Source organism: Anabrus simplex, chromosome 1 (genome assembly GCF_040414725.1).
Source record: "Anabrus simplex isolate iqAnaSimp1 chromosome 1, ASM4041472v1, whole genome shotgun sequence".
NCBI classification, from domain to species: Eukaryota; Metazoa; Arthropoda; class Insecta; order Orthoptera; family Tettigoniidae; genus Anabrus; species Anabrus simplex.
The window spans coordinates 1018216578-1018242578 of record NC_090265.1 but is presented as its reverse complement, the minus strand read 5'-3'; the positions used below and the strand labels follow the sequence as shown (position 1 = coordinate 1018242578).

Here is a 26001-nt window from a genome sequence, read left to right as displayed (position 1 = left end):
ATGAACACTAGTATTCATTCCATATACATATAATACTATGACAAGTTCATTATCGAATTTTATTTGCATTCAAGTATTGCTTTTTCCACAAACTAGATTTTATGACTGTTTTATCTTGTATTGTTATTCTTTAATGAGAAACCCATTTCAGGGCCCTGACTTAGCTTTAGATTAAGTATGGCTGAAGATGCTTACAAAGCCTAAGCGAAACATGTCCCATTTTAACATGTATGTAGTATTTGTATCTTCGACTTAGAGATTTTTAAGTATTGGAATGGTGGTTTTTAAATAAATTTGTTTGAAACTTTTACAACATAATCGTATACGATAATATTAAAATACTAAATTAGTGTTACTTAAGAAGGAGCAGTTTCATTTCCTACCTGAAAGCCCAGTGACTATACAGTGCCCTCAGGGAAATGCCGAATACCTGTTTGGCGACACATTCGGGGGGGGGCATCTAACCCTGGACATAATGTAGATGTTTTGCAATTATGAAACTCGTTCCGTCTTCAAATAGAGCTGTCGAAAAGCGCTTTGTCTCCTTCCAGTTGTCGTGTAACACTCTGTTTTATGATTTCTGAGGATTCTGTAGACAGTACTACCCATATGCGATGCTAAGATGATTCCTCATGCAAGTTCACCGCCGATCGCTTTTCCAGTACAGTACATCTTCAAATTACCGCAATGACGGGACGTCAACACCAAGATCCTTAAGTACCGTATGCTGTAGCCGTCCTTTCGTAAGTTTCAGTTTCTTGAAAAATGCGTGATCAAGGATTTAGCATTGATGGGACTGAAATTTCTGGACGGTTGATCCGGGAAATAGTTTCTTCGAGGAACGGTTAATGCGGGATTTTTACAGCGTGATTTAATTAGGATACTCGCGGGACCACGTAATTTGAACGAATAATACGGGAAAACGTAGTTTCCGGGAACGTATAATAGAGGTTTCTGAGTTGAAGATTTTCACATCATTCTTGGCATTATTGTTATTGAATTTGTCCTGACATACTTTCTGTGTTCATCAAGCCATTCTTGGTTCAGTTTGTCCCATTCATCATTGACGATTCTGATAAGTCTTGAAAATTACGTGATCATTCTGGACATCCACAAACAACTCATTTCAGTTTATGCCTTACGTGTTTAGTCAAGGAAACATGGTGTGCCATTCCATTTGGGTGGTCCTAGCATGGCGAAGGAAGGTGTTAAGGGTAAATATATGATAGAAATGCAAATTATCGTCCATTAAGATGAATTGCTGGCAATATGTTTCCATTGATGGTTTGAGAATAACAACCCTGTACTTTGGAGCATTTCGTGTGCTCTGAAGAACCATAAGCAGTAAGTTTCATTCTGGATGTATTGACAAACTGAACACACTCGAAGGTAGGGAATTTGAAGGATCCATAACAGGAGAAAATTAGAGGATGCATAATATTTTGCTCGGCTTGAAAATTAACCACACCTAACGTAACTGAACACTGAGGAAACATAAGGTATAACTTTTCCCTTTGGTATCTGTCTGTGTATTCCTAAAAGTGGAAAACTGCCAGACTTATTTCAGAATGGCTTGATGAACATAGAAAGTATGCCAGGACAATAAATTAATTATTATGTTTTAGTAATAACTAGCATATGTACCTGTTTTTTGCATCGGAATATGCAGTCGATTTCATGTTTCCTTCAGGAATTCATGAGAAGTAACATCACTCTATTCACACGTTTAATGTGACATGTTAAATTGATATTTTTCTACGAAAGCACGTGGCAGTAACGTGAAATTTGATGAAGCTGAACAAAATCGAGAAAGAGAATGAGGACGATTTCCAGATTTATTGGACGGTACAGCTCCTGCTCCGAAATTGTGCAAAATTCTCTCTGGTTCTCAGGTTGCATATTGTATCTCCGACTACTATCATAGGTTATGATTTTCATTTCCGTGTTGACGTATAACTGTTATAATAGGGTTTGCTGCTCTGGTGATGATACCTCCCTTAATATCTGCCCTATCAAAAAGAGTAAAATGGCTTTTTATTTTTTCCCATTACCCACCTTGAAGTGACACGCATCTCCTATCCCACGGGACTTGGACTAAACATCCAATTTTCTTAATCAAATGCATTAGTATCCATTGTATGATAAATAAGTACATGGCATAAAGGAACGGAAATAACGTATTTTGAAACGTTTGTTATGTACAGTCTTTTGATAGACCTAAAATTAACAAAAATATTTGAGAATCTTCCTATAAATACCAACTTCATGTGATCATGTGACATCATATGCACCTGCTAACACAATCTTGAGTTAGTAGATTCCTAATACATAGTTTGGTTGAAATAAGTCTGGCAGTTTTCCACTTTTAGGAATACACAGACAGATACCAAAGGGAAAAGTTATACCTTATGTTTCCTCAGTGTTCAGTTACGTTAGGTGGGGTTAATTTTCAAGCCGAGCAAAATATTATGCATCCTCTAATTTTCTCCTGTTATGGATCCTTCAAATAACTGTGTCTGCGAGGGTGACGGTCTGGCTGCAGAGCATGAAGCCCGAACAAAATAGTGTAATTTGAAGAGTAAGTAAAATTATGCACATGACAAAAATGATTTAAAATGAAGGGGCATTTCACATATAGTCTACAGATTTTTACATATAATCAATAGTGTAAGAGAAAATTGAAAAAAATAAACTCTTCTGGTTTTCCTATAAATCTTAAGTCTGTTTAGTGATTTTTAAATGATATACATATCGAAACATGCTTCTGAATGAGTGGACTCTAAACATGAAATTTGGTTGAACATGATGGTGGAACAAACAGACAAATTCAAAAGCTAAAAACTACTGATCCAATCTTCAGCTGACCCAAAACAGATAAATATATCAAAATATGGCAAAATAAATGACATTACAGACAGTGGATCCCCTACAACTTCATTTATAAAACCAGTTACACTACCGAACCCTAGCGAAAGTGTCTGGTTCTCTTAAATGTTGGGCAGCGATGGGTTTAAAAGGCTTAGCCGTTAACTGTTTTGTTACTCTATGGGCAGAAGGTAATGACACATTAGCTTGTACGGCGAGATGCAACAGGGATTTTGTTGGAGTGCTTTCTAAGAGAGCTATTTCATTAAGCTTTTCCTCTTTTAAAACAGTTTGCCTCCTGCATTTTTTTTCACTAAATTACATATTATGTTCCTATGGGGAGGGAGGATGGCAGGAAATTTCCAAATGATTCAAAAGCAGCACTCTAACAGAACAATGCTTCGCATAGCACAACAATGAATACACGCTATTCTACTGTATAAGTCACTCATTAAATGCCTTGAATTCATACAGAAACTACACTGTTTGAAAGGTAACACATTGAGCACACTATCAATACCATAGATGTTAAACCAAACTATTGCTTTGAAGACGCGGGACTTATGGCTTAATCGTTACTGCATTACATCACATTAGCCCAACATGAAGCAATATATCTCTTGGCAAATGAGTTACCTTTCCGTGTAGATCCTCAGACACTAACCCAGAGCTAAAAAAAGATACCCTGTAAAATAGCATGATGAAAGAATTCTATCATTGAAAGAAAAATTCTAATGACGATGGAAAGAGCAAATACAATAGGGAACATGCATGATCCGGGGTTTTAATTAAAAATATGCCAATCTGATTCAAAATTTCATGCAGAATTCAAAAATGTGATCAGAATGTACAAATAATAACTCCAAACATGATAAAAATCTACGAAAATGTCACGTCACTCAAGTACGCGATCTCATTGGTCTGACGTCACCGTACAGGTTGACTGAATTAGCAGACGAAATAACACATAGTGTGCTGTGAGAAGCAGGATACACTTCGCGTATTTCTACTTTACGTTAGTGTCTAGTATGGTTAAATTCGAGGTCTATACATCGGATAATAATCTGAGTGGTATATTTTAGACTGATAATGAATCCTGCGCAGACAGTGAGTCAGAAAACTTATAAATGGTGTAGAGTTCCGATGTGCAATAGCACATCGCATACCATACCAAACAAATTGTTTATACATGTTCCAAAGACGCTAAAACTAGGGAGAAATGGATTTTGGCGAGCCGGAGAAATGCTGGTGATATATCGGAAAAGTATACAGTTTATTTTTTTTGAAGATTTTAACGTAAGATGAATTTGTTTGAATTTTCAAATCACTTTTCCATGTCAGCTGTTCTAGTAGTAAAACTTTAAATTTTAATGTATGATGCTTTATTTAAATGCTTCAATTACATCTTGGAATATGAAAGTAATAAACAGTGCATTAAATAATGTTGATTATTAAAGTATTCTCCAAACCTAACCTATGTTTTGGCTGATCCATGTCAAGATAATAAATCAAAGGGGTTATGAACCATTTTGACAGCTCTAATTCTACCAATATATCTTGGCATGGGACAGTTATGTATGTCTTTATTGAAGAGCTTAATTGGTAAAGAAATTTAGGCTATATCCAAATACTCTGTAATGTAACAAAGAATAGGCGTGTACATCATGAAAGGAAACAACGTGAATTTAACAAATGTATAACTCTACACAAAAGCAATGCTTGTATGTTGGGGTCTTATAAGTTAACAATGCTCAATTATAATAATTATCATAATATTAATGAAATAAATAACATAATTGCACACAGGTGAAAATAGTGATGTAGGTGTTTAAAATATTATCCAACTTAGCCTAAGTTTTAGGTTATATAAGCCAAGTCAATAAACCGAAGGGTAAAAATACCGCGCGAGTTGGCCGTGCGGTTAGGAGCGCGCAGCTGTGAGCTCGCATCCGGGAGATAGAAGGTTTTGAACCCCACTGCTGGCAGCCCTGAAGATGGTTTTCCGTGGTTTCCCCATTTTCACACCAGGCAAATGCTGAGGCTGTACCTAAGGCCACGGCCGCTTTGTTCCCATTCCTAGGCCTTTCCTGTCCCATCGTCGCCATAAGACCTAGATGTGACGGTGTGACGTAAAGCAAACAGCAAAAACAAAAACAAAAAAAAGTAAAAGTCACAGCACCCAAAGACATTCCTGTATTGAGCGATTATGTCACCAGGACACTTTTCTTTCCTGATATGCTCAGCTTGTTAAAAGCCAAATGTAATTAATGTTATTGGCTTCACGCCCCGCTAACTACTCCTACGATTTTAGGAGACGCCGATGTGCAGGAATTTAGTCCTGCAGGAGTTCTTTTACGTGCCAGTAAATCTACCGACACGAGGCTGACGTATTTGAGCACCTTCAACTACCACCGGACTGAACCAGGATCGAACCTGCCAAGTTGGGGTCAGAAGGCCAGCACCTCAACCGTCTGAACCACTCAGCCCAACTTGTGAAAACTAGATGAAGTCATATTTATCTTTATCATGTTTAAATTTTTCCCTCCACATAGATATTTAATTCTCTTTCACGGGCCCCGGAAGTGGGTAGGCCAGTTGCCCCAACCATAAATATATATTTTTTCAGAAATGATAGGTTATAGACCTACAGTACTATGATCTTTCTTTCTTTCCTTCTTTCTTTCTTTCTTAATTTGTTTATCCTTCAAGGTTCGTTTTCTCTCGGACTCAGCGAGGGATTTCACCTCTACCACTTCAAGGGCAGTGTCCTGGAACGTGAGACTTCGAGTATGGTGATGAAACTGGTGAGGAGGGCCATTACCTCGCCCAGGCGGCCTCACCTGTTATGCTCAACAGGGGCCTTGTTGGAGGATGGGAGGATCGGAAGGGATAGATAAGGAAGAGGGAAGGAAACGGCCGTGGCCTTAGGTGCCTGGAGGAGAAGTAGGAAAATACGAAAAACCACTTCGAGGATGGCCGAGGTGGGATTCGAAACCCTTCTACTCAGTTGACCTCCTGAGGCTGAGTAGACCCTGTTCCAGCCCTCGTACTATTTGTTTTCAACTTTCATGGCAGAGCCGGGAATCGAAACCGGGCCTCCGGGAGTGGCACACATTAACCACTACACCACAGAAGCGGACTAGTACTATAATGCTACCTATATGTTTATGTTAGTGCTGAAATCTGATTTCTTACTTTACTAATGCTGAAAGCCCGAAAATGTAATGTTATTCTTTAATAGGGGAATCAGTCTAGAAGGAAATGTTGAAAGTGATGTGATATCTATCCAGGTTCGTTGTTATCCTAATACTATGGGTTACAGTACATTGCACGTATATAAAAGACGCCACTTACAAACTTGCTTGTTATCCGCTAATTTCTGCGGCCACAAAAGTCACATTTTTCAAGAATAATGACATCTATACATGGTAGATTGTCTGGCTGTGCTGTTTTGAACCTTTCTTCTGTCATTTCGAAGTTATTCGCGATCATGAATAATAAACAATCGGCTTTTAGCAACGGCTGATGCACAACGGCTGGTAGAGCTCCATGCGGTACTGGATCGTGACGTCACAGCGCGCCGCTTACGTCAGAGGCCGTTTCACTCGCCTTGCGGAAAGGCACTATTAAATATTTTTTTAATGGTAGAAAACAAGGCAACATACCACAATGTAATACGTTTACGTACTATTTCATTGGTGTACTTTTCAAAAAAAATATTTTTGAAAATGATGCATGTTCCCAATTGTAATGAAAATGTATGCCAGTATTTACTTGAAAAGTTCATGCACCTCATAACCTATTAAGCAGGACACATTTATTAATGCTGTTTATAACAACAGGCAATGAGTTGCCTGCTGTAGTTGCATGGTAGTTGCATGGCCTCCTATCAAGAAAGGTACTTTATAAAACATGGCGGCCTGTTTCTATCCTCCTATATACAACATTTCTTTCCGGACTATCATGATACAGCGTAAGTTGCTGTCTCCTAGCGACAGCCTGTCCTTCAAATAGATCCAATCTTGGTGCGGCTTTGCCATTAACAATATTATATAAAATTACTCATCATAAAAAAACTACCTGTCAGATTTCGTTCGAACAACTTCCTAAACAGTCTCAGAAGTAACAAGAACAAATTGTAAAATTTTCAGCCAAGTCAGTCCAGTAGTTTCTGAGTCTGAATGAGACAAACACGCACCACATAGTTTCACTTTTATATGTATAGATGCTACTAGTTCCAACCACTTAACTTAGGTCATCTTCCGCCATGCATACCAAATATCAAGGCAAAAACAATCACCAAATATAAAACCAAACTTGGCATGTCTTAACCCTAGAACTGGCAATGTTAAATCTTGTGGTGGCAGCCATATTTGGCAGCTTTTACTTGTCTCAATAAAATATAAAATATCCACGAGGTATGAAATAAATCTACAAAGTTTTATATATCTACATAAAGCTAATACACTAAGGATTGTTGTATTGGCACGAAATTGGATACATTTTCTGACTAGAAAAATGTACAGTCTGTTCAAAAAATGTAATTCAGAATAATAATAATAATAAAAATTTTGATTATATGTACACAAAATGGAAACATGTCACAAAGAAACTGAAATATACAGATTGTGAATGATTTCCTGTAATGCACTAGGAAAAGTTTCATTATTCTGAGAGGTATATTCTTGAAAATATTAGGGGAAATGTATTGCCATGCCTTGCTCAGGAGGTGCGACCTTAAACCACGTTGTTACGATAGATTGCTATATGATAGGCTTGTTATCACTTTCACTTTCCAATATTTGGTGCAAAGAAATAGCAGATACACATTCTGAATTTGACTCGAAATCTGTTCGCTCATTCTCAATATCCTCAAAATCAGATTCATCACTTTCATCTTCCAAAAAATGTTGCCATACTTCATCTCTAATTTTCCGTAATGAAGGTGCCATATTTAGACACACACTGTATTAAAAATGTATGTAATCAATCAAATAAGAATATATATATATATATATATATATATAAAGAAATAAATAACCCACACTGAATAGAAAACTACGAAATAAAATGAAATAGAATAGCAAAACAAAAGACCTGCTCAAACAGATGGTCGGTAAACTGCACTCATTTATTTTCCTGAAATTGCGCCCAAAGAGGTTGTAACTATGAATGAAACTGAACTCATGGCTGCTGTGAACATCGAGAATGACAGAAAGTAGACCGTCGTGACATCTGTTGAAGTGAGAAAATTCATGATGAAATACGAACGTGTTGAATATTCGACAGTGCCACTACGGCAGGGACCAAAGTGTTGAATATTCAACAGTTGCCGGTTCTAGGGTTAAATTTGTAGTCCAAGAAACATGTTCAAAAGCACATGAAGTCTTAACCATACTGATGTTGATCGACTGACTAGTGAATACAAAATGTAATGGGGCTTGTGTTACAACTTGTGTCCCCATATTAGAGTGACTAAAATCTTATTCATAAAATTGTGTGTGTGAATATAAAACAATACAGTTAAAAATGAAATGAAAGAAACACATTAAAACTGACTGCCTCATATCTTTTCTGTATAAAACAATTTGTTTCTTTAATCAGCCTAAGTCCTATATTTTCAATGTTAATCTGGTGTGCCTTAGGATTTCCTGGTATTTATAAATTATTTTCCAGATGTTGTACAGTTCTCAAATTGTTTGTTTGCAGACAATGTTAAGTTGTTCAAAGAAAGTAACTATAATGATGCACTTCAGTTACAAGTAAATGTGAGACACTGCAATAATTGGGGTACAGAAAAGAAACTTCCTTTTATTATAAAAAAAAAAAAAGGAATCTGCAGTGAGATCTACTTCGAATATAAGTTGAATATTGAAACATAGGAAGGGTAAACGCCGTGAGAGATCTAGGTGTTACTTTAACACAAAATATTTCGTTTAATTTGCATATTGGCAAAATTTGTTGCAATATGTATAAACTACTAGGATCTATTATAAGAAATAGCAAGAGATTTACAAGACCTGACCTCAAAATCAACTCTTTTAATTGTTTGTTAAGTAGTAGTCTGGAATATGCTTCTGTAGTTTGAATGTCACATTGTAAATCACATATTGACAAACTGGAGAGAATACAAAACAAATTTTTAAGATTCCTATACTTGAAATGACGTTAATGAGAAACGGACCTTAATTTATTCTATAGAGCAGAGGAAAGCTACATTTCTTGGACACATCCTATGACATGACACCTTTATCCAGAATGTCTTTGGCCGGGCTGAGTGGCTCAGACGGTTAAGGCGCTGGCCTTCTAACCCCAACTTGGCAGGTTCGATCCTAGCTCAGTCTGGTGGTATTTGAAGGTGCTCAAATACGACAGCCTCATGTCGGTAGATTTACTGGCATGTAAAAGAACTCCTGTGGGACTAAATTCCGGCACCTCGGCGTCTCCGAAGACCTAAAAAAGTAGTTAGCGGGACGTAAAGCAAATAGCATTATTATTATTATTATTATTATTATTATTATTATTATTATTATTAGAATGTCTTTGAAGGAAAAGGTCCTAGGGAAGAAGTCGAGAGGAAGACCACGTCTCTCATACCTTAGGAACAGAATCATTCAGCTGGGTTTTGCTTCCTATGTCACGATGAAAATGACTGCTGAAGACCGTGGGATGTGGCTGCAGCGACAAGGCTTAGCCTTTAGATAATGGACGGACGGATGGTATAATCGTTTTTATTTGGATAGATTATCTTATAGTAACCTCCTATGTGATTTTCATTTTGTTTCCTTAAAGAATTGAAGAGAAATATCACAGTTGTTTTTTCTATATAATCAGTCAAAATCAATCAATGCTGATTTGCATTTAGGGCAGTCGCCCAGGTGGCAGATTCCGTATCTGTTGTTTTCTAGCCTTTTCTTAAATGATTTCAAAGAAATTAGAAATTTATTGAACATCTCCATTGGTAAGTTATTCCAATCCTTAACTCCCCTTTCTATAAAGGAATATTTGCCCCAATTTGTCTTCTTTGTGAATGGCATATTGGACAATAGCGTTTTGCTTGAACAGTTTAATTTTAATGTAAGAACATCTAGCTTACGTCTAAGGCAACTTTTCTATTATAATGGAAGCAAAACTCTCTAGGCTACCTTAAAATTTCCCCACTACAGAGAATGTGCGGAGCATTTAATAATTTGATATGAAACGGCATAGACATTGACTTTGGTTTTACATTTTCAAAATTCCTCGTTTTGATCAAAGAACTGTTCAGAGTATAAAATCCAAATGTCACTATTTGTAGATTTATTTCATTTAGTTATAACTTTGTTCCTTAGAGAGGTGTTTCTACTTTTGTTCTTTGTTACCAATATGGCCATTGCTGTGAAGATAATATACCGTACAGTTTGTAGCTTACTGAAACTTAATTTAATAATCCTTTATTGTGCATGTTACTGTAACATTATATATGACTGTATATCTGGTGTATATAACAGTTTCTGCAATTAGTTTTGACTCTTAGTGTTTTCTTTATGTTTTTACGTTCTTAGTTTGTTACTTTATAACTTTCAATCAGTGTATTTCTCCAGTTAGTCTACTGTAATTGGAACATTGCTCTATTGTAGACTGTAATAAATAAATAAATAAATAAATAAATAAATAAATAAATAAATAAATAAATAAATAAATAAATAAATGAATCTAAAATTATGATAAAATTTTGGCAATTATCTTTGTATTTTCTTCTTTATTCTTGACTTGTCTTGAGGACAGTTGATCAAACATATACTGTATATGAGAGGCGCTTAAATTAAAACAAGTTGTTCCTGAGAATGGTTGATATACATTTATGAGTTTTGTGAGGCTGAAGGGGACATTTACAACTTGAATTGTGGGCCTTCTGGTCTGATGAAATGATCCGTCTATCAGTAATTCAGTATGGAGTAAATGTCTGAAAAGAAGATGGGAGTAATTTAGAAAATATTTAGAAATTAGAGGGGGTGGACGGTCGAGGAAAGGAGATGAATATGAAAGAACATGAGGCTGTATGAGACTCAGCACGCAAGCAGGTGCCAAACTTACGCTGAGAGAGAGCAAAGGCTATCGCGTAGGAACGGGGAATCGGGGGAGGGGCGGGTAGAGTGTGATATGCAGATGGGTTCAGTTTCTTGCTGGCTTTACGTTTGCTATTTCCATATATGGGAATGATTGCATCAAAAAGAACATTGAATTTTTCAGAAATTTCATTAATATTATAGTTAGGGTTGAAGTGTTGCTCCAAATGAATATGACAATTCTCCAAAATGTTGAGCGTGACTCCTTTCTTTTCGACCTTTAGAATGCGTAAGTCTTGATCAATGGATGTGAAGCTATGTTTAAAATCTGACACATGCTGTCTCATAGCGGAAAACCGATTATACCTTATGGCATTGACCTATTCGATGTATCGTATTGAGAAGCTTCGGCCTGTTTGACCAATATATGAGGCCTCAGTTATTACATTGTACTTTATAGAAATCCAAATTATTGCCAGTCTGTATCAGTTAAGCTTGATAGCACTAACTCCTGTGCTATTGAAATAAAGCAAGGAGTGAGGCAAGGCTCTATTCTATCTCTACTTCTCAGTATTTACTCTGAAAGGGTATTTTCTGAAGTACTACAAGGAAAACAACAGGGCATCATTGTTATTGGGATCACAATAAATAATCTGCGATATGCAGATGACACTGTTCTGCTTGAAACAAGTGCTGAAGATCTGTAGACATTACTAAACTGAGTGGTCGAACACAGTGCTTTAGCACGTCTGCGTTTAAACATGAAAAAGACCAAAGTAATGGTCATAAGCAAACTTTACTATAGCTGGCACATCATTGGAGCAAGTCCAACTCTTTCAGTATCTCGGCAGCATACTTGATCACAGCTGGTACAATGCTGTTGAAATTAGGTCCCGGATTGAACAGGCAAGGACTGCATTCAAAAGAATGAGCGAACTTCTCTGTAACAGGGACTTTAAGATCAATCTCCGTCTCCATTTACTTTGGTGTTATGCATTTTGTCTTACTTTATGGTGCCGAGACTTGGACCCTAATAGAGAACACCACCAACAAGCTTTGATCCTTTGAGATGTGGTACTACTGATGCCTGCTCAGAAAATAGAAAAAAAATTATTATTGGTTTTGAAAGCTATTTGTTGATTGTGCTTCTTAAAAATGTTAGTAATTTCATATATATTTTCACTATTGAACATAAAAGAATTTTTTTTTACGCACTGATTCTCTAGCTAAAGTGAAAAGCTGACGTTGTTTGGTCATGTTACTGGCTATTGAGCGGATAATATTTCATTCATCTTGGAGGTATTACCTCGATACAGGATGGTGAGGGGCCTGTTGACCATGCTGTGTATTATGCTGCTTTTTGTGGATTGAGAATGTAGGGAATCTCTTTGGATGGTACTAGCTGTTTGGGTGGGTTTTCTACATATGCAGTAGAACAGTTGATTGGAAAGTTTAATTATGTTTAGGTCCAAGTAATTTAAATTTTGTTGAAATTTAGACTCTTAGGGTGAAGTTGATATAGGGATCTAAAGCATTTAGCTCGGATAGAGTGGAGCTCGCATGAATAGGATCATGGTTTTACATGTCTAAAAGTCATCTACATCTACGTAACAAGCCCAAAAACAAATATTATTGAAAGTGGGATTATTTAAGATTTTGGTATGTTCTAGGTTGTCTAAATAAATTCCTGCCAAGATCCCTGAGGCTGGCGACCCCAGGGCCAACCTTATTTTGTTGATAAATGTTGTTGAAACAAAGTAATTGTTATGTAAAACCAATTTCAAAATAGTCATAAATTCCTAAATTTCTTGTGTGCTCAAGTTGCTGAATTTTCTTAGATTGATATATTTATATATGGTTTCATCAGTTGGAATACTTAGGTATATGTTTTTAATGTCAAAGGAATGAATTGTGTGGTGAGATTGAATTGTAACGTTTTTGAGACTGTTGACTCTTTCAATTGTATTTTTGATCGATTTTCTAGCTAAAAAGTGGAGCATGAACATTAAAGATAGTTCTAGAATTTCAAATGGTTTTCTAAAATCAAATTCTCAATATGCACTTATTAATGAGTAAAGATCATTACAAAAATAGTCTGAACTGCTTCAATAGGGAAAAACTATAGAACTAGAGATGATGCTTGGCTAAGTATCATGGAAACAATGTTGATTATACCAGAGGATTATAGTATCACTGATAATTTGTTACATTCTGATATGCCTGTGTGAGAGTTGGAATTTTTCATTGAGAGTTATGACAGAAATCAGACAAGATTGAAATCCTTCTGCCATATTGTTTAGTTTACATGAATCATTTACCAAGAATAATACAATGATAGGATTGGTCATGGATGCAATTCTTGTACCCATTTTGACATACACTGATTACCTGCTTGTAATTATGGGCTATACCAAAGGGTATTGTTGGTTGTGACCTAAAGAGAAATGTGTGTCATAGCTGAAAGAAATTTCTTTTTTTTTTTTTTTCTTGGCTGATAAAATTCTAATTTTTACAAGTATTGGAGACCAGGAAGAATTTTAGCACCCTCATTGATACATGTAGACATTGAAGTATCTTCCAACGTTGTATACATCAACCTTTCAGAAATATTCTCTAATTCTATAGAAACAGTTAGTTATTTCTCTGTTGATTTTCAGGCACCAGGTGGTCATGAGCTTCAGGTGGACTACTGGGAGTTAGTAGGTCTTGCTCCTCCAGGAGGTGCTGACAGTATTCTCAATGAAGAAGCACATTCTGATGTTCAGCTGGACAACCGGCACATTATGATCAGAGGAGAGAACGTAAGTGCCAGAACATTGAGATTATTATTAATTTTTTTTTCACATCGTTATGCCCAATTGAGGAGCACGCTTGAACTTGTTTAGCTGATGATTTCCCAAAATTCCTTCATTCTCTCACTGAAATTCTTCTTACGTTCTTCTCTCCAGGTTTTATTAGTTCTAGCTTTTGACTTCGCAAAACAATGGTTATTAATCAGTGTTCTAAAATCAGATCGGTTCTTCACAGTTTCATGGTTGCTGTTGATTTCCTGAAGATCTGATTCTATTTCATTTAGCCAATTGTTCTTGACTTTCAGTGTGAGGGCAAGATTTAAAATTATTTTGGTCAGTCTATCATTGTTCATTCTTAGAATGTGACCATAGAATTCCAACCTCCATTTCCTGATAGTGTCTGAGATTTTTTCAGTATGGCAATAAATTTCATGAGATTTCCTTTTCATCCATACTCCCTGTGTGCAGACTGGGCCAAAAATTCTCCATAAAATTTTTCTTTCTTGCTTTTCTATATCTTTTATGAGTGATCTACTGCCAGTGATTAAGGTTTCCGATACGTATAATGCTTCAGGTTTTATTACTGTATTATAATGTCTTAGTTTTTTTTTCCAAGATAATGATTTTTTGTTATACGAGGGTCGAGTCATAAGTCATGGCAACTATTTGTTTCTCTCACGAACAGGAGACAACACGGAAAATATAAGATATACATTTGGAAATATAGGGATGTACTTATGCATAGTGCCTGAAGACAAATTCTGACTTCAGGAGATTCTCGTAGGAAAGTGACAGAACCCAGGCCATTGGTAAACACTGTTTTATTATGGTATAGACAGCAAATACACAAGACTATGTACAAAGGACAGGTCTCTACTGCTTAGAGACCTTCGAAATAATCACCCAAGGTTTCCACTGTGCATTGCCAGCGGTGAGGCAGGCGCTGAATACCATTCGCTGCATGTGTATCTCTAACGTGTAACACCTCTCTCCAAAATGCTGTTACGATGTCCTCTTTGTTAGCAAATCGTTGTCCACGTAATGGCTTCTTGACTTTCGGGATTAGATCATAATCACACACCTAATGCTTCCTGCAGCTCTGCATGGCATTGGCATGCAGAGCTGCCACGGAGAACTGCTATTTTAATATACAATCGTTGCTCCTGCTTGTTGACTTCCATTTTGTGACGCTCTCACTCTCACACTGAACTTGGCGGCATGCTTAGACCCACACTTTTGTTTACATAAATCATCTAGTGGCATCATACACAAGTACATACTGTACTTTTCCAAATGCATATCTTAGATTTTCCGTCTTATCTCCTGTTCGCGAGGGAAAAAAATGTTTACATGTAACTAATCTCATTTTTAGGCCCTTATTGAACTATGCTATGTTATATTAACAATTTGTTGGTTATTTTGATCCACCTTTTCAATACAAATTACAGTTTGTGTTGTTAAGTTGTAATGTTACAACACTAATTTATCAGGACATGTTTCGCTTTTATTCATAAGCGTCATCAGCCTATACAATTGTCTCAAGGTTTGTCATATTTGGATTGTTGTTACAAATTTCATTACATTGAATGTTGTAACCGTACAACAAGGTTACAGATTCCATTCAGTATTTATTATTATTATTATTATTATTATTATTATTATTATTATTATTATTATTATCATTATTATTATTATTAACCCGATTCATTAGATTTTATATTCTGTTTTGCATCACTTAGACTGTAATAATTAGGTATCACGTATATTATTGTATTTAATCATAGGTTAAGTGAAATTTATTTGTAATAATTCTGTATTGTAGTAAGTGAGATTTGTTGGTTTCATATTGTCATGCTGTGGCTTGTAACTCTGGCTAGATGAGCTGGCATAGTATTTTGCAATCGAGGCTATGTTTAACTGTGCAAGTAGATTTCCCGGTGACGCATTCAGCATAGTCATTCCCAATCCGCTTGGGTACGCTTAGACAACACTTGACTGATGACATCAGTGCGTGAGCACGTGATTGCGACCAAGTGTCAGTATTCGCCAGCTACTGTATGTGGAAGTGGAAGGGATGAACAGTGAGTAGGGAGATGAGTCGTCATCGCGAGGTTATATAAGTTGATGCAACGGTAGGGAGAGGTATTCAGATCATATCGTTCAGTTCATATTATTCAGATGATATTGTGCAGATCATATGTAACAGTCAGATGTATCAAATGGAAGAAGTGGTCTTAGTGTGATGGTCAGAGCTAAGAGTTGTGTTTTCAAGAGGTCTTGTAATCATCGAGGAGGTCTACAAGTGGTGGTTGTATCCGAGCAGAGACGGGTACTATGCAGATAAAGAAACATCATCTTCTTGTGAGGATGGACTTCACAAGATGTTTCAATAATATTTTCCAATTTCTTATAATATATTGAGTGGACGTAATTACATTGGAGCTCCCTACACGCGTACATGATATGTAGGCCAACTCCTTGTTATATAAGAAGATAACAGCAGACGGCTCCCAATTTCAGCTCAGAGGTTTTCCCAAGAATTTAAAGTTCAACAGCGGTGTAAGCAGACATCAGGTAATTAAAGCATCAGACATGTTATGCATTCATAACATGAAGAAGAATGTAATCAACGGCGATATCACATCTCGCTTCAAGTTCATGCCAATAGTTTTTTTTTAGATTAAATTTTCCTTTTATTAGTACCGCAAATCTCACGATATATTTTTTTGTTAAATTAAAAGACGTCAATGATTGTTCATTGTGATGTAAATTATAGTCATAAACTCAGTTTTATTTTAATTATAATAAGTGATTCCAGTTCCATGTACAATCCTCAATTGTGGAAATGCAACAGTAATTTAATATTTTCCTGATCCATATCCCTGTATATTGCCAAATATGTGAGTTTATCACCTCACGCCTTGAGATAATTGATATAAGAGGTATGCTCTACCGAATGTTGTTGTTTTTCTTAAAAAAGCAACTGGCGCTCAAACAAATGTCATTTATATTGTGTGGAAGATATGAAGGTATAAGAATAGTGGTTAGAGTAGCCACAATGTAAATCTAATTTCAGTGATAACAATATTTAAAACACAAGAATAATATACACATTAAAAATTATGACAATATGATTTGCAATTGCTCCATTTTAACATTCAATGTAATGAAATTTGTAACAACAATCCAAATATGACAAACCTTGAGACAATTGTATAGGCTGATGATGCTTATGAATAAAAGCGAAACATGTCCCGATAAATTAGTGTTGTAACATTACAACTTAACAACACAAACTGTAATTTGTATTGAAAAGGTGGATCAAAATAACCAACAAATTGTTAATATATAAAAAAAATGGTTGCCATGACTTATGACTCGACCTCCATATGTGTTTCAAGTGATTCGATATGCTTTCTGTAATTTTATAATTCTCTCATTATTTGCCTCACGATTCAATCCAGAAGGTTGAATGATTTCTCCAAGGTATTTGAATTTATTTACTTGGGAATTTGTTCAAATTTAGTCATCATCAATCAATCAATCATTCAATCAATCAATATCAGTCAATCAATCAATATTGATCTGCATTTAGGGCAGTCACCCAGGTGGCAGATTCCCTATCTGTTGCTTTCCTAGCCTTTTCCTAAATGATTTCAAAGAAATTGGAAATTTATTGAACGTCTCCCATGGTAAGTTATTCCAATCCCTAACTCCCCTTCCTGTAAATGAATATTTGCCCCAGTTTGTCCTCTTGAATTCCAACTTCATCTTCATATTGTGATCTTTCCTACTTTTATAAACGCCACTCAAACTTATTCGTCTACTAATGTCATTCCACGCCATCTCTCCGCTGACAGCTCGAAACATACCACTTAGTCGAGCAGCTTTTCTTCTTTCTCTCAATTCTTCCCAACCCAAACTTTGCAACATTTTTGTAACGCTACTCTTTTGTCGGAAATCACCCAGAACAAATCGAGCTGCTTTTCTTTAGAATTTTTTCAGTTCTTGACTCGGGTAATCCTAGTGAGGGTCCCATACACTGGAACCATACTCTAGTTGGGGTCTTACCAGAGACTTATATGCCCTCTCCTTTACATCCTTACTACAACCCCTAAACACCCTCATAACCATGTGCAGAGATCTGTACTCTTTATTTACAATCCCATTTATGTGATTACCCCAATGAAGATCTTTTCTTATATTAACACCTAGATACTTACAATGATCCCCAAAAGGAACTTTCACCCCATCAATGCAGTAATTAAAACTGAGAGGACTTTTCCTATTTGTGAAACTCACAACCTGACTTTTAACCCCGTTTATCAACATACCATTGCCTGCTGTCCATCTCACAACATTTTCGAGGTCACGTTGCAGTTGCTCACAATCTTGTAACTTATTTATCACTCTATAGAGAATAACATCATCCGCAAAAAGCCTTACCTCCGATTCCACTGCTTTACTCATATCATTTATATATATAAGAAAACATAAAGGTCCGATAATACTGCCTTGAGGAATTCCCCTCTTAATTATTACAGGGTCAGATAAAGCTTCACCTACTCTAATTCTCTGAGATCTATTTTCTAGAAATATAGCAACCCATTGAGTCACTCTTTTGTCTACCAATATAAATGGTCCGTTATTGGACATTATAAATTTTCCAGCTAACTCATTCCTGGTTGCCAGCGTTTCGCTCCCGTGTGCTAGGCTGGGCTCATCAGTTGGTACCTAGCACACCTACCAAGACGCTGGCTAGTGCATACCGTGGAGGCCACTGCGTAGGCTGATTGTAGCCACCAGCAGTGCCAATGCACTATGAGAGACTTTGTCCCACTACCAAAAATTGATGCCTGCTTGGCCATCAGGTGATATAGATGTTGATTCCCATAGGGAATCAGAAATATTTGTTCCGAATGAGTAAATTTATAATACCAATATAAATGGTCCGTTATTGGACATTATAAATTTTCCAGCTAACTCATTCCTGGTTGCCAGCGTTTCGCCCCCATGTGCTAGGCTGGGCTCATCAGTTGGTACCTAGCACACCTACCAAGACGCTGGCTAGTGCTAGTGCTCATTCGGAACAAATATTTCTGATTCCCTGTGGGAATCAACATCTATATCACCTGATGGCCAAGCAGGCATCAATTTTTGGTAGTGGGACAAAGTCTCTCGTAGTGCATTGGCACTGCTGGTGGCTACAATTAGCCTACGCAGTGGCCTCCACGGTATGCACTAGCCAGCGTCTTGGTAGGTGTGCTAGGTACCAACTGATGAGCCCAGCCTAGCACACGGGAGCAAAACGCTGGCAACCAGGATAGCTGGAAAATTTATAATGTCCAATAACGGACCATTTATATTGGTATTATAAATTTACTCATTCGGAACAAATATTTCTGATTCCCTATGGGAATCAACATCTATATCACTCTTTTGTCTCGTCCAGTTGCACTCATTTTTGCCAGTAGTTTCCCATGATCCACCCTATCAAATGCTTTAGACAGGTCTATCGCGATGCAATCCATTTGACCTCCAGAATCCAAGATATCTGCTATATCTTGCTGAAATCCTACAAGTTGAGCTTCAGTGGAATAACCTTTCCTAAAACTGAATTGCCTTTTATCGAACCAGTTATTCATTTTACAAACATGTCTAATATAATCAGAAGAAATGCCTTCCCAAAGCTTACATACAATGCATGTCAAACTGGCCTGTAATTTTCAGCTTTATGTCTATCACCCTTTCCTTTATACACAGGGGCTACAATAGCAACTCTCCATTCATCTGGTATAGCTCCTCTGACCAAACAATAATCAAATAAGTATTTCAGATATGGTACTTTATCCCAACCCATTGTCTTTAGTATATCTCCAGAAATCTGATCAATTCCAGCCGCTTTTCTAGTTTTCAACTTTTGTATCTTATTGTAAATGTCATTTTTATCATATGTAAATAATATTACTTCTTTGGCCTTAGTCTCCTCCTCAATCTTGACAACCGAGGGGCTCCTTCCATGTACTGGTTTTTTTTTCATATGATTTTTGAAGTCTTGTTTTGACTGCAGTTTCATGTAGGTTTTCGAGGGAGTGGATTGCTTCTTGCCTATTATTAGAAAGAATTGCCAGATCGTCTGCAAAAGCTAGACACCGCACGTGAATTCTATTTTTCAGTTGTCTACCAAGAGTTATTTCTTTAACTACTTTTTCCCAGGTTCTGATTACTTTTTCTAGAACAAGATTGAACAAGAGAGGTGACAGTCCATCTCCTTGTCGAACCCCTATGTTGACATCAAAAGGCTCAGGTATTTCTCTTAAGAATTTAACTTTGGAAGTAGTGTCAGTTAATGTTTGTCTGATCAATTCTTTTGTTTTTCTGTCTACTTTAAATTCTTCGAGTACTTTGAAAAGTATCTGTCGGTTTATGGAGTCATATGCTTTTCTAAAGTCTATGAAGGTAATCACTGTTTGTCTAGTTTTGCACATTTGTAAGATAGTTTTGAGATTGAGTATTTGTTCTGTGCATGATCTCCCCTTTCTGAAACCTGCCTGGTATTCTCCAATGAGGTGATCTGTTTGTCTTTCAAGTCTTCTCAGTAGAACTTTGGAAAACTTTTTGTAGGTAACTGATACCAAGAAGATACCTCTGTAGTTGTTGATATCAGTTTTATCACCTTTTTTTGTGCAGTGGATGAATTAGTGCACATTTCCAGTCCTTAGGAATCTTTTCCATGATCCAGATATTGCTGAGAATAGCATGAAGTTTCGAGGCAAGACTTTCACCACTAATTTTCCACATTTCTGCAGTTATACCATCCTCGCCTGGAGCTTTGTTATTTTTCAGTTTACTGATAATTTTTTTGATTTCTTCTAATGTAAGTGATTCTGAATCTGGATTTGGTGTGGGTTTTTCAAAGGTGAGTTGTTCTCCAGGAGATTCACAGTTTAAAAGATTCTGAAAATGGTTTGCTAACAGTTTGCAAATTTCCTCGTTATTTGTTTCTAAGAGTTTCATCTGGGCGTTTGAAACAAAGGCTAGGTGCCTGGCAATTTGATATTTCTTCTCTGAAGGTTCTGTAAAAGTTTTGTGTGTTATTTTTTGTGAATTCCAGTTCAATTTCTGCCAATCTTCTGTGATTATATTTGTGTTTCTCACATCTGATGGTTTTTGAGGTTTGTTTCTGGATCTTAATGAATTCCTGCCAAGTTTTTCCAGTTTTATGGGAATTCTAATCTCTCCAGGCTCTCGTTCTAAGTTCTGTGGCCTTATTGCAGGTTTCATTCCACCATCTCTGTTTACGTTTCCTGGAAAGGATGCCTATACTTTTGGAAGCTTCTACAAATGCTTCTTAGAGTTCTAACCAGTTGAATGGATTCTGATTGGAGATATTTGCAATAAAGGAGCCCAAGTTTTCTTTAAGGTGTTCTGGGTCGATTCGCAGTTTCCTGTTTGTTTTGATTTTGGGTCTGTCAGGTTGAAATTTGACTTTAACTAGAGGTAAGTGGTGATCAGAGTAAATAACTCCTTCCTCGACTTTAACATTCATAATTTCCCTTTGATTTTTCTTTGAAATCGCTACACGACCTAACTTTCATTTAGGGGATCTTTAAGTTGTTTTCTTTCATGGTAATGCCAGGAAATGTGTTGACATTAATTTTAAATTAAAACTTTCACAGAAGCCAATTAATCTTTCTCCGTTTCTGTTGGTTCTCTGGTGAGCTGGATAGAGTCCCACAATGGTTCGGAACTTCTTTTCCTTGCCAATTTGGGCATTAAAATCTCCCAAAATGATGTTGACATGATGCTTCGGAATTTTGGCTGTAGCCTCCTCTAGGTGTTCCCAGAAGTCGTCTACTTTCTGTGGATCTTTTTGATTGTAGTTGTGTGTAGGTGCATATGCATTGAGTAGTGTACAGACTGTTTCCTGACGTAATTGAGAGTAATGAAATTCTTTCAGAAGGAGACTTGGAAGTTCAATACTGAGTTCGTAAGATTTCTCCTCACTGCAAACGCAATACCAAACTGATCTGGCTTGTTAGGGAAGGAGATTGCTGGTTTACCTTTGTAAATTCTGTAACTGTCTGAATCAAAATGATTTTCATTAGCATACGTGGTTTCTTGGAGTGCTAGAATTCGGACGTTGAATTTACCTAGTATGTTTGTTAGTTGTTTTAGCTTTCTAGTCTTAAGAAGAGTATTGATGTTTAAGGTGCCAATGAAATGTTTGCGTTTTGGGCGAAGAGATTTGGGAAGCTCCGATCCATTCCCGCATGATGTTCTCTGTCCCCCGAATCCAATGACCGAGAAAGACTAGTATGAATACTAGGGCCTGGGGTAGTATTGTCCTGATGTTTCCATCATGCTAGCAAGTTGAAGAAAGTGGGGAGATTGACATTCGTCAACCTCATTGGTACAACTAAGATGTTGAGACTTCGAGGTTGCCTCATGATGTTTTCTGGCTTTACCTGTTTTTGATCCGTGAGAGGTATTTTATTTCGCTCAGACCCTCCGGACAAGTCCGGCGAACCCCCCGATCTGCCACCTGGGACGCGCCCGATAGAGGAACAGGAAAACCCCCACGGGATTGTTGTTGTTGTTGTTGTTCCCTCCTGGTGGCCATCATCATTAAGGCATCAAGTCACTATGGTCCGATACTGTAGTTAGCTGGTTTTAGTCCCGTTAGTAGAAAAAATCACCGTAAAAATATTGACAGGCAGGGTAGAAGAGGGGGTGGTATTAAAATTTCTAATCATTAGATTGCATACCAAAAGATAGCCCACCTGGTGGCCGTGATTGTTAAGGCGTTGAAGTCTAAATGGTCTGACACCGAGGTTAGCCGGTTCGAGCCATGTTGGTCGAAAAAATGTTCACTATCAGAATGTTGGCCGGCAAGGTAAGGGAGTGATGGTATAAAATTTCTAATCACTAGATTGCATGCCAAAGCCTGGATTAAATTCCAAACCTCTCTGCAGGGCTCATATGGAGTGAGGGCATATGACGCTGTTGATGGTGATTTGTCTGTCGGATGGGGACGTTAAGCCTTGAGCAGACCCCTTGGTACTATTCGACAGGTGTAGGCTACGTGCCGGCACCGGGTTTCACCCTCTCCCTTTCTAGTGTCATATCACGTCATTTATTTCATCTCATTAACTCCTCTGATGAGGTTGACGACAGCGTCCGGTCATAAAAACCCACCACGACACATTCATCTCACCCCACCTCATACCCGACCCCGTAGAGAAACGGGACAAGGGTTGGACAAACAAACAGGATTACATACCAAAAGGATTAGACTTATTTTCTAACTTCTCCACAGTGTTTGTATCGAAACCTTTCATTCACTGGAACAAGTATGGTTGACAGTAATGTGTCATGTTCATGGAGGATAAAAGTGACATTTCCTTTCATGAAGTATACTATATGAAATAAATTTCACAACATACTTAATGACAAATTAGTAGGCTTAGATGGTTATTAATATCAAGAATAGTGAGTTGAAAAGTATATCTGGAAGTAGTTACACACAGGTTTTCTCTAGGGAACATAGGAGTAAAAGCCATACCGATCCTCCGATGTTTCAGTGGCAGAGTAACGTGTTTAGTCCAATCATGCATGATTTTGATGGCACAAATAGTGGTAGTACTCCTGGTCTGTTACAGAATGAAACATTGGCTTTGGACATTTATCAGTTATTTTTCACCTTTTCTTATGCAAGAAAAAGGAAATGAAACAAATAAATATTAAAAGTTTGTCTTGGGGAAAACTCCGCCGAGTTCAAAATCATGGTTACAACAGTTGAAAGACACTGTTCTTGAAGAGTTTTATATATTTTTTGCAATGACAATGCTGATGATTCAAATGAAGAAACTGAACATCACGGAATCCTCGTCTATTGATGTACTCGTAGCCACCCTTCAATTTTCAGATTACATGTTTAGAGATATGTACTTATTACTGCTCCGTATGATTCACTTCTGTGATAGTAACATACACCTGTGATAAGATTTCAAGGAAAAATCAAGACAAGGATACAGCATGTGTAAATTCCTGTCAACAATGAAGAGAATGTTAATTGTAAATAACCGCCAGTTAGTTCTAATACTGCTAATCATTACTAATTCAGTTGTAAATGGGAACTGGTAAATGTTGATCCCGTAGTTCATCATCAAATCTATTTGAATGGCGTTAGCCGCATGCAAGTCATTGGATGTCGCTGTAAATACATTGGATGGCCTGTTTGACCCAGGCAGTGTTGGCTGGTGTTGACACTGTTACATTCCTTCGAGAACTGGTTCCCTTGCCCACCGATGTGCACCCTGTTTTCCAACCTTCCACCCTGTTGTAAACAGTTTTCTGTAATGGCACATGTTCTCCAACGACTGCCACCAAGCATAGAAACCAAGTCGGCTAGCACTGTTCCTGATCGCTGCTTTCCATGTTGTCTGCTCCTGCGCTGACAGTGTTGTTATGAAATGGATATGATGAGTGCATTCATTGGCCCCTATGCGTCTGCTACCAAACAGTGGAACAAGGCATTAGTTACATGCCACCACCTTCAAAAGTGAAATATGAACCATACCTGGACATACAAAAAATAAAGTGTAAAACAATACAGTACGCCGTTCGTATATTTACTCAAGATGATTATATATGATAACAAGAAAATTTATAATGGTGTATGATAACATAATAATTTTCTTTACGTCGGGACATGAATGATGATGAATATTAGGAGGTTGTTTAATAAATTGAATACCTATAATTTGTTTAATGGTCGTTAAAGACAATTTACAGTTAGGTAAACATTGAAGTTGAGTGAAGATGTCAGATAATCGGACACAATGTGATTAATATTTGTGGTGTAATGTAATAATGCTGAATTGTGATTAGAAATCAGAGATAAAATTACTCTCTATTCAGGATTCCAAGTATCATACGTGAATATTATTAGTAAGTATTCTGAATTTCATTTGAGGAAAATTATTCTGTTTAATCTTCATAATGACCGGGCGAGTTGGCCGTGCGCGTAGAGGCGCGCGGCTGTGAGCTTGCATCCGGGAGGTAGTAGGTTCGAATCCCACTATTGGCAGCCCTGAAAATGGTTTTCCATGGTTTCCCATTTTCACACCAAGTAAATGCTGGGGCTCTACCTTAATTAAGGCCACGGCCGCTACCTTCCAACTCCTAGGCCTTTCCTATCCCATCATCGCCATAAGACCTATCTGTGTCAGTGCGAAGTAAAGCCCCTAGCAGAAAATAAAATAAAATCTTCATAATGAGAACTAACATCTACATGGTTTTAATACCAGTTGGAGAATGTAACGGTATTGTGATTCATTAGAAGTAGTATTTTTGGATAGAATTGAGTGAGTAAATTGTAGATTGTAGGTAAATTGTGGTAGTGTCATGTTGTTGCAATTCATTTTAATTTTCAGGACATGTATATTTTCATAGTATCTTGGTGATTATATTTTGGTGTCATTGTACGATATTCCTTATGACAACTATGATCGTGATGAGGATGAAAAGATGATGAAGACGACACATACATCCAGCCCCCGAGCCAGCTGAATTAACCAATTATGGTTAAAATTCCCGACCCTGCTGTGAATCGAACCCGGGACCCCTGCGACCAAAGGCCAGCACGCTAACCAATTAGCCATGGAGCCGGACAGAGAATCTGAAAAGGGAGATGGATAGACTAAAGTTAGATGTAGTTGGTATAAGTGAGGTACGTTGGCAGGAAGAACAGGATTTTTTGGTCAGGCGACTACCGAATTATCAACACAGAATCACACAGGAGAAATGCAGGAGTTGGTTTAATAATGAATAAGAAAATAGGGCACCAGATAAGCTACTACAACCACCATAGTGAAAGAATTATTGTCGTGAAAATAGACACCAAACCAATGCCCACCACAGTAATGCACGCCCATATGCCCACTAGTTCAGCAAATGATGAGGAAATCAAAAGAATACATGAAGAGGTAGAAGATTTAATACAATATGTAAAAGGTGAGGAGAATTTAATTGTGATGGGAGACTGGAATGCAGTGGTAGGCCAAGGAAGAGAAGGTAATACAGTGGGAGAATTCGGATTGGGACAAAAGAACGAAAGAGGAAATCATCTAGTTGAATTCTGCTCTGATCATAATTTAGTCCTTTCCAATACTTGGTTTAAACACCACAAACGACGGCTGTATACGTGGACGAGACCTGGAGACACTGGAAGATATCAAATAGACTTCATTATGAGTAGGCAGAAATTCAGAAACCATGTGTTGGATTGCAAA

At 37.2% G+C, this 26001-nt stretch overlaps 1 protein-coding gene across 1 annotated transcript in view; it reads left to right on the top strand.

The window, feature by feature from the left end:
• The window catches only part of AsnRS (asparagine--tRNA ligase), a 214577-nt gene that overhangs the window by 70298 nt on the left and 118278 nt on the right, over window positions 1-26001 (top strand). The window contains exon 5 of the mRNA XM_067136961.2: window positions 13571-13714. Within this exon, the coding sequence (XP_066993062.1) occupies window positions 13571-13714 (144 nt within the window). The remainder of the gene's footprint in view (window positions 1-13570; window positions 13715-26001) is intronic.